Source organism: Hippocampus comes, unplaced genomic scaffold (assembly GCF_001891065.2).
Source record: "Hippocampus comes isolate QL1 unplaced genomic scaffold, H_comes_QL1_v1.1 scaffold172, whole genome shotgun sequence".
Classification (NCBI taxonomy): domain Eukaryota; kingdom Metazoa; phylum Chordata; class Actinopteri; order Syngnathiformes; family Syngnathidae; genus Hippocampus; species Hippocampus comes.
In genome coordinates, this window is record NW_017805072.1 from 644,639 (window position 1) to 654,854 (window position 10,216).

Consider the following 10,216-nt stretch of genomic DNA (forward strand, 5'->3'; position numbering starts at 1 on the left):
GTTTCTTCGGTCGTGTCGAGTGGGTGCTGCTTTTAAGCTAGTGCCGCGTTCTACAGGACGTTAAGTGAATAAAGTTAAAATCATTCACAATTACAGTAAAACGCACGCCAATAAAAACTCACTCACACGTCGTTGTTTCGAATCTGATGATCGAAAAACGCGAAGTGAAAATGTGTCTCAGAAGTCGTGTCTTTCCGTAGCATCGGGTGGGCGTTGCGTGTATTTAAGCTCCTGCAGCATGACGTCTCAATCCGGGTTAGGGTAGTGGAATTTCCGCTTACGTAAATTCCGGTAACATGTAATATCGTAGTCAAAATGTTAATGCATAGGTTTTTGTTCCGGGTGAAGGAAATTCCTTTTCATAGAATTCCGGGAATTATATATATATATATATATATACATACACACACACACACACACACACAATTTTATTATTCTAAGTGGATTGGCTGGTTTGGTTTTGCATAGTAACATATGGTGGGTTCATTTGGAACTCTCCCGGAAGTAGCCAAATATGGTTCCTTTCTCATGAAGAGCAATGATGTCAAAGTGGAGGAGATTGTTCTTCCGCCATCACAACATCGTTCCCATTCCATTTCAGGCTACAGTACAGGCCATTCCCGCTCATCGAGCATGTCGGACTTCAGTCATCGTAGGAACCATTCAGTGGGAAGCACCTCAACTGGCATCGGCAGCATCCCAGAACCAAGTGAGGAAAGAGACAGAGAGTCCAGAACGTGTCCTGCTCTGCCCGAACATCCACTTTCCGCCACCAACTCTACCGACTCTGTGGACTCACCAGTCCAAAGAGCCTCATCCTGTGAGCGTCTCAACAGGTGAGCCCCCAGGGAATACACATGATGTGAGCGAGTGCAGCGCACGAGCAGTTTCACAAGCACCTCACAACGAGAGCTCTTGAGTAAATCTTACTTGCATATAATTAAAATTATTTCAATACAGTTACTCAAGTAACAATTACTAGCAACTGTTCATTAAACAGTTTCATTGAATTTTACTGTCTTCATTTCAATGTGATACTAATAGCTAAGAAAATGGAAAATAGACTTTCATTTGTCGAGCGAACACTCTCGCATCTTCTTTGACATGGTCACAAGGGGAGAGGATTGAACACACAACTTTTGTGTTGAGAGACTCTAGCATGTGTCATGCCTCCTCTGCTGTGTGTTTGTATATCACTGTTGTCAAGTGGGATCCTCACACCCCCAAAAAGGTCCTAACAACCAGGTTTGTTCTATCTACAGTATACCACGTGTGGGTGTTAATTTTAAGATCTATAGCACGTGTGGGATTGATTTTAAAAATTGACGACTCACCTAAATGTTGAAAATGGCTGCTCTCTTGATGATGCAATGTTTAATGGTTGATCAAACGTGATGTTTTTGTGGTCTTCTGATTTTGGAGGTCAAGTTGGATTCCTCCCGATTACGTGCAATATACAAACATACATTTGGGGCAGCATGACTCAGGTCGAAAAATGGTGATGCCCCAATCTGAAGGCTGGTTGGGCACACCGGCCTTAAAATAGCATCATATGTCATAATCATGCAGTAGCACACCGACAACCTCACAGCCCCCTTTGCTGCCCAAATGTACTTTGTACTAAACTGAAGACAGCCTATATCAGGAAGTGATTTACTTTCTTGAGAAGATGACATGCAGTCTCGGCAACACTGTTTCATGCCAAAAATAGCATTGACTGCCAAACAGATGAAATAAGTCACAATGACAGCTTGGTGAAATGTTTTATTGGAAGAATAAAAATAACCATTTCTTTGGAAGCAACCTTCAAATGCACTTCATGTGTTTAAGGGGCAGAAAATGAGTTCCACATATCCTGTGCTCAGGCATCCAGTCAAGCAGGACTCGATGGAGTCTCAGCTAAAGAGAATGGACGATACTCGAGTGGATGCTGACGACGTGGTGGAAAAAATCCTCCAAAGCCAAGACTTCACACCCAACCTTTTAGATTCTAGTGCAGAAGGTAACACACGCACATACGCAGACACAATATTGCACTCTTTTTCTGTTTTTTGTGTTACACTCTCCCAGTATGTATGGACAGATGTTTGCATCAATACGTAACAACCACAAACACTTGGAAAATAATACCGTATTGGCCCGAATATAAGACGGTGTTTTTTGCATTGAAATAAGACTGAAAAAGTGGGGGTCGTCTTATATTGGGGTTGTAGACATTATACCCATTCACGACGCTAGATGGGGCCAGATATCAATGAAGCGAATGCTGAACTTGACTCCCCAGGCCAAAGTTAACCCCTGCCACGAAGAATAAAAATAAAAATAGCGGTTGCACAAAGAAGAAAAATAAAAAAATAGCGGTAAGAAGGAAAAGAGAAGAAAATAATAGAAGAGATTACAGAAAATGGAGAAACGTAGTGAAATTCTGGAGAAAAGTGGGTCGACGATCGGCCAGGTTAACCAACAGCTGAGGAGAAGTTATGATGTAATTTACATTTCAAAAACCAGAAGCCATTCATTTATGAATGTGATTGCACTTTAGATTTGAATGAGGCAAAATAACATGCTTTTTCTCTCAAATATATTGTTATAATCATTTGTTTCAGATGTACTGTAATTATTTTCTGTATAAAAATTAATTTGGTGTTCAAAAAGTATTTTTTTCAAACTTGAGTCTTGAAAAAGAGGGGGTCGTCTTATAATCAGGGCCGTCTTATATTCGGGCCAATACGGTACATGGCATTCTTTTGAGCAATTTAAAATTAGGTTATTTGTTAATAATTTGCAGCATTGAATAGTTCGAATTTTCTGCCGTGGCTTGCCTGTTTTCAGAAGAGGGCTTACGTCTGTTTGTGGGGCCTGGAGGAAGTACAGCTCTTGGAAGCCATCATCTTCCTACCAGGTCAGCCATGAACTATTCTTTGGTTGCTCATTTAAGTTTCATGAATTCAAATTTATTCTCTATTTGTGCAAAAAAACTACAGCTGAATTTCTGAAGACGTTGAAACTGTAACTATCATAAAACCTTAAGTTACTCCCCTCCATCCGTTTTAGTGTTTGGGTTCAGGTTGCAACACACCTGATTCAAATGAAGAGGTTCAATGTCAGGCTTCTGCAGAGCTTACTGATGATTTGATCATTTGAATCAGGTGTATTGCAACAGGCAGACTTCGAAAACATGCAGGACAGCGGCCCTCCAGGACCTGAGTTTGACACCTCTGGGTTAGCCTAACCTTGTATGCCACTTGTCCTGTTCTGGGTCATGATAGACAGAGGCTATCCTATCTATCCATCCATCCATCCATTTTCCAGTCCGCTTTATCCTCACAAGGGTCGCGGGCAGCCGTCTTCGGGCAGTAGGCGGGGGACACCCTGAACCAGTTGCCAGCCAATCGCAGGCTATCCTATCTAACTGTGGGAAAAAGTCATATTACACTCCAAATTGGTCAGTAAATCTCAGGTGCAGTGTCGGGAAAGTTTCTACGCGAACTATTTCAAAGTTCAGCTCACAAATTTTCAAATCAACTAGGTCACTTTATAGTTCATAATTTTTTTTGTCTAAGTTCATTGTTTGCCAAGACGGGGAGCGAGGCTGCTCATAGCGCTACTGTGAGTTTGGTCTAAGTACGGTGTTGTGCTTTTTCATCCCTCTACCTTTTTAAAAAAATATATATAATTTAACAAAAAGTCAAATTAAAAATACCAGTAGTTTTCGAATGGTACTAGGCATGCTGTTAATTGCATTGTTGCTATCGCATAATTCCAATGCACTGGGTTAAGGTCAGCTTGTGGACCTTCTGTAATAAATATAGACCAAATAAATGAATTACTAGAACTATACCTGGGAAACATGATGACCGATATCGTGAAGACTTTTTCTATCGTGCCATTTTTCTTATATCGTGTCTGTCATCGTTTGACACACAAGTGGTCACCGACAGCACACAGACAAAGCAAGATTTGATGGGCAAACGGTTTCATTTAGCATTCTTATGCCACACAGCTGCCACCAGGTAGCAGATTGAATAACATCAGAGCATTGCCATATATAAAAAGAGCCTGGCCAACTCACTCGACAGGTGCCATTTTGCAGACCAGTCTGCATGATGCACGCTATGCGACAAAAAACACGCGACGCATTACCGTCCGTGTTTGTTTTTGTTTTAATACCCTAAATAATCTGAAAAATACTGTACATGGAGTGTAGCACGCTCCAGTCCTTTGAACAGCTTTGTCTACTCCGGGGGTCGGCAACCTGCGGCTCTTTAGCGGCACTGTAGAGGGTACTTGGAGCTTTTTCAAAAATGTTTGAAAATGGAAAAAGCAAGGGGAGGGAAATATATTTTTTGTTTTAATATGGTTTCTGTAGGAAGACAAACATGATACAAACATTCTTAACGTTTTCCAATGCTGTAAAAATGTGTAGAATAAATATTAAATTTCAACATTTCTGTCAACGAAGATTTGAGTCATAGCCTGCGACACGTTTCTATTAGCAGGACGGGATGCCAGGCAGGTGGCTGTGTTAAAAAGTAAGTGTACAATTCACTGAGGGTAATGGCAAACAATGGGAATCTGAAGGCCTCAGAGAAGCATTTTAAAACGGTACACGTGAGCTACGATAGTTAACACGCCGCAAAAGTGTGTCCCATGCCTCAAAAAAAAAAAAAAAAAACACGACAACGAATAAACGAGCAAGCAACAGCAACTACCAATCGACTCTTTCTCGCCATCTTTCTCCCATGTCTGCCGCATCAAAATACCCTGATGATGTTCACCCGCAGGTGCGACGCGAGAAACTCTTCCCACCAATTGACACCAGGGAAATTGAGGAAAATTGCTCAATTTTCCTCAATTTCCCTGGAAAAAGTTAAAAAAGAGTAAGCCAAGCTTGAGGGGAATCAACTTCAATCAGAGTTAATTTATTTTAAGTTTGAATTAAAATGTGAGGATTTGGGGCATGCACGATCATAACTTTCTTCCAACTAAGCAGCTTTTTAAGCGTTGCTGCACATAAAAAAATAAAAAAAACAGGGCTGTCATGGAGTATGTTGGGGGGGGTGCATGGGCAAGGCATGCTTCTAAGTAACAAGATTCTACTTGGTCTTACCTAATATGTTTTATTTTGTGACTCTTATCACATTTCAGGGTTGGTGCTGGAGCATACGAGCAAGTGGTGATTAAGCGTTGAAGTGGATTATGCCTTCCCCCCAAAAAAAGAGAAAAATGGATGCAGGGTTGTGACCATTTCTTGTCTTCTTTCTGCCACAAGTCACATATTCATGATCCGCAGTCTTGGATTTGATGCGCGATGAATGACAGATGTCACAATGGCGCCTCTGTGTGTTTCTCACCTACAAGTGAACACTTGCTTTTCGGACACCACTTTAATATGGAGTTAATGTGTCCAGTTGTGTCACATTGATGGGACTGAAAAAGTTCTTTTTTTTTTGTCTCTTTTATCGTTTTATTGTTATCGTTATTATTTTGAAGGGCTGCCTGTGTTGATACCATCCACACATTTCCCAAAAGTGATCATCTAATTTTGGAAGCACACTCCATGGAACAATGTGAACTCGGGGGGGAAAAAAAATTTAAAAAACAGTCTTTAGGTTGGAGAATAGGTTGCAGTAGAAAGATAACATTTTCGATACATTCCTTTTAATTATGTCGTAATTTTAAATTTTTTTTACTTCATTTTAATGTTCTGTTGAATAGATTTGAATTGAAGCTGCTGAGAGGTGTTTGTTGTAAAGACTTAAAGAGGACAGAATAATATTTTACAATAAGGAGAAGGTGCCTGACTTGAACTTTGAATTGTATTTACAATAATAATAATAAGCTGGGATCTAGTACTAATTTGCCCTGTCCGCAGCAAACTGCACATCTCTGGCCACAACGACAGAAACCTCGAGGCAACATGCAACCTGGCTGAAAATATTCTTCTTTGGTCATTTTCAAGGTACATCGTAGAGCACATTCCAATATCATTCTGGAGGAGGCAGGCAAATGTGAGCCGCTGAGCGCGTTGGTTGCTAAATAAAACACTTTTGATGGGTTTATTTCAAAACGTCAACAAAACCAGTGTTACTTTTGACTTTTTTTTTAACAGAACTTAACAGCCATGTTGCCAATTATAGGGTTCTCTATGTAGTATATGTCAAATATTTTTTTTGTCTCAAGGGTTAAAGCAATAGACAAGTGCCAATGATCATTTGTAAAGCGCACTAGTTTCAAATATGAATGGGTGTTGTTTTACTTTTGCATCTCTCAACTGCAAGGCGATAATAAGAAAGGATGATCATTAGGACATAGGCTAACGTCTGAGATACTGACTTTCACGGCCCTGGCACTATATAAAATTGACAGCAGTGGATTGAACAGAATACCCTGAACCACATCAACAATATGCTTAACACACAAGTAGTACACATTGTATTATTGAAGGAATATAGGGTGTTGTGGTGTATATGAAATTATTGAAATTGAATTGAAAAGGCCCAAACTTGACTCATGTAGGAATTTTTGGATTTCAAGAATCACACCCCCCCCCCCAAAAAAAGATGGCAGCCAGTAATCTGAAATCAGATGTGGTAAGTACCAAAAATGTACATGCCTGCCAGGTTTTTATGTGTCCTAAGCTTTGACACCAAATAAATCTTTACCTCTTTCACATTTAATTTGGGGAAAAGTCATACATTGAATCAAATACTTGGTTGTTGTATCTGTAGTTACAATGAACTAAACACTCAAGTGTTTCTAAAACGGTAACCAAGGGTGAGCTTTTCTATTAGGAATTTTATAGTATTGTGTCTTAAAGCAAAGGCGCCTCTATATGAAGAACATAAAAGGTGTCGATGTCATGAATTGTTGAAAGATGCAGAAAAATATGTTCGTTGTGGCAGTCATTAAGATTGTGGGAACCTGAGAATCAAAATTCACGTCAGGTATCAAAAATGTGCTGTTGGTTGCAGTTAATTACTCCTCTACATTCAACTCGCTCCTATTCCTTGTGATGTTATCAAGCCTATGAATTGTACAAATACCAACTCTGCTAGTGGAAAAAAAAAGGACTTCCCATCGAAGTCACATCCAAGTGTGGTGTTTACAGTATGTGCAGCTATTGAGCATTCGTGATTTGCACAAAAGTCCTGTTATCATATTTATTTGCAAATTACTTTTCCGATTTGATTTTGTGCACCTTCTTCCAAATGTGACCCCACTGAAGGATCAGTCCAAAGGAGGAGTCTTCACAAAATCAAGGATATTTGAAACATATTTTCCTATCGTATTTTCAACATGATATAAATGTCATGTTGCAAATGCCAAGATATCACAGTTCGGTGTATTCACCATCGACATTGTGCCATTTTTGCTATGTTGTGTTATTGTATTACGAAATGTGTTCTCGACTCCCGAAACGGTGTTGAATATAGTTTAAGTGCTGCCAAATATCTGTTTAGAGTCAGTTTCTCAAGTACTTTTTATTTTTTACATGTATGCCACGGGTTACGTCACATGGGTAACTAACATGTTGCGACAAACATGGTTGCTTCCTCTCTTCTGTGAAGCTGTTGTCTATATCAAAGTGCTACTTGTATTTTTATGTAAAGTGATGTACTGTGCCGTTTACACTCCAGTGGTTACCGTTTCCCTTCAGATCATTTTTGCTTCCTTAAACTGTGCTGGATTGACATGTACCATACACTGTTGAATAAAATCAAATCAAGTTACTCAAACACATGCTCGTTTTTATTTTCTTTTTTATTGTTGCACTTCCTTTTCAACACACGGTCTCCCTTATCTGAAATGGAAATCCGTTAACATCATGAAACCAAAGTTTTACTCCCAAACTGAGTGGACACTATCAATCAGTCTCCCAGTGTTCCTCTTCCACGTGGCTGCTCTCTGCATAGCCGCTATCCATCAGATCATTTGGAACTTCATCGCCGAGGTCTATAAACGCAGTGAGAACAACTCATGTACCATTGGCTCTCACTTACTAATGAAAAAAAAATGTATGACCATCTTCAGGGTGAAAGGTGAATTGCAATTTAAAGCTGCAGACAGAGGGCAAGGGTACCTTGTTCCAGAATGCAGAAAATTAAAGCAGAGCGTGGCTGATTCATTTTAATTTGGGGATCATCCATAATTAGTTGACTCAGATTTCCCAGACTTCCACTGAGCTCCTGTAACTTGGGGCAGTAATTCCACAGCAAGCGCAGGGGAACTGACACATGCCTGAGGCAGCGAGAACATACAGCAATGCTTAATTTGATAGAGACCAAACAAACAGTTCAACATAAGGGGGGGGCTTTTAAAAAATATAAATACACACACAGTCTTCGTTTTGCTCTTCAATATGTACTCATAAGGCGCAAAATATTAATTTTGACGGAAAAACAATGTCCATACAGAGAGAGAGAGAGAGAATACAATGATGTGCAAATCATGTTCAACTTATATTTAATTGAATACACGACAAAGACAAGATACTTCAAACTGATAAACGTTATTATTTTTCGTAAATCATCATTAACTTTGAATTTTATCGCCGCAACACATTCCAAAGAAGGTGGCATAGGTGGTAAAAAAGACAGAGAAAGTTGAGGAATGCTCATCAAACACCTGTTTGGTACATCCCACAGGTCAACGGGCTAATTGGGAACAAGCGGGTGCCATGCTCGGCTATAAAAGCATGGTCCCTGATTTGGGTAGTCAGTCACAGGCAAAGTTGAGCCGGGGTTCGTCTCTTTGTGAACAACCGCGTAAGGAAACAGTTGAACAGTTTCGGGACACTGTTCCTCAACAAACGACTGCAAGGAATTTAGAGATTTCATCATCCAAAATATCGTCAAAAGGTTCCGAGAATCTGAAGAAATCATTGCATGCAAGCAGCAAGGCCGAAAAGCAACATTGAATGCCCGTGACCTTCAATCCCTCAGGCCGATATTGCATAAAAAAAACACATCACTGTGTAAAGGATATCATCACATGGGTTTAAGGACACTTCAGAAAAACAATGTCAGTAAATGCGGTTCGGCATGACATCCAAGTGCAACTTAAAAGTCTACTATGCAAAGCAAAAGTCATTTATTAGGAACTAGCCGACTGTTGAGGAAGGCAAAGTTCAAAAGCCAGCATCTGTGATGTTATGGAGCTGTGTTAGTGTCCATGGCATGGGTAACTTACACATCTGTGAAGGCACCACTCACGCCGAAAGGTACATCCAGGTTTTGGAGAAACATATGCTGCCATTCAAGCAGCGTCTTTTTTATGGACGCCAAACCACATTCTGCATGTGTTAAAACAGCCTGGCTTTGTCGTAAAAGAATGCGAGGACTAGACTGGCCTGCCTGCAGTCCAGACCTGTCTGCCGTTGAAAATGTGTGTCGCATTATGAAGCATAAAATACGAAAACGGAGACCCTGGACTGTTGAACAGACGCTCACCATCACACTTAGAGACAACACAGAGCAGGAGCGTCAAACTCATTTTTGTCGCGGGCCACATTGTTCTGACATTGTCAGAGTTTCCCTTGGATGGCCATCATGACTGTGAAACCCTATAAATGTTTAATCACCTCCTTGTATTATTACATATACAGTACAGTACACGATTAATGGATTACTAGTTTTGAAATCAAAAGCCAAGGATAGTAGTTTGTTGAACTGTTGTTCAAGTTACTGTGATAATGTAAGGAGAAAATGCTTGCAACATCTCAACATTATTGTTGATTCATCGTAGAAAGGGTTCTGTCAGTCGTCATCTGTACCTGTGGGTAAAAAACAAAAAACAAAAACAAAAAAAACAAAAAAGGACGTTTCGCTTCTCTCACAGAAGCTTCGTCAGCGGTAGACAACCCTGAAGTCTCCGTAAAGACTCCGGGAAATTGCTCTGCGCTAAAAAGCTGAGCGTGGCCCTATTTGAGGACTGGGTGGGGATGGTTAGTCACGCCCCTATGGTGAAGAGGCCCATTGATTTCTAAATTCCCTATCGTTGGGTCTTGATTAGGCCTATTGTTTGGGCTAGGGCTGAATAGCTACTTTCATTTGGCCTGATCAGCATGTCTATGTCCCTTGGTGGTCAACAAGTTATTGTAAATAGGAGACAGGTTAAATCTGATACCTCCTTTTTAACAAAAATCGCTTCCTTTACTCCCCTTTCAAACCATCTCTTTTCTGTTCCTAGGATTTTTACTTGTTCATCTTCAATT

General features: G+C 40.2%; 2 protein-coding genes across 5 annotated transcripts in view; one reads left to right on the forward strand and one right to left on the reverse strand.

Annotated features, from left to right (window-relative positions):
* The window catches only part of LOC109512757 (protein FAM102B), a 26,843-nt gene extending 19,104 nt beyond the window's left edge, over nucleotides 1-7,739 (forward strand). For all 3 annotated transcript variants that reach the window (XM_019864742.1, XM_019864743.1, XM_019864744.1), the window contains exons 8-11: nucleotides 602-836; nucleotides 1,866-2,002; nucleotides 2,833-2,902; nucleotides 5,149-7,739. In XM_019864742.1, coding sequence (XP_019720301.1) covers nucleotides 602-836; nucleotides 1,866-2,002; nucleotides 2,833-2,902; nucleotides 5,149-5,191 — 485 coding nt within the window. In that variant the 3' untranslated portion in view covers nucleotides 5,192-7,739. The remainder of the gene's footprint in view (nucleotides 1-601; nucleotides 837-1,865; nucleotides 2,003-2,832; nucleotides 2,903-5,148) is intronic.
* A 16-nt stretch (nucleotides 7,740-7,755) lies between these two features.
* The window catches only part of henmt1 (HEN methyltransferase 1), a 6,983-nt gene continuing 4,522 nt past the window's right edge, over nucleotides 7,756-10,216 (reverse strand). The window contains exons 8-9 of one of the 2 annotated variants that reach the window (XM_019864745.1): nucleotides 8,084-8,241; nucleotides 7,756-7,956 (exon numbers count right to left, since the gene is read on the reverse strand). In XM_019864745.1, coding sequence (XP_019720304.1) covers nucleotides 7,868-7,956; nucleotides 8,084-8,241 — 247 coding nt within the window. In that variant the 3' untranslated portion in view covers nucleotides 7,756-7,867. The remainder of the gene's footprint in view (nucleotides 7,957-8,083; nucleotides 8,242-10,216) is intronic. The other variant, XM_019864746.1, reaches the window with a different exon arrangement.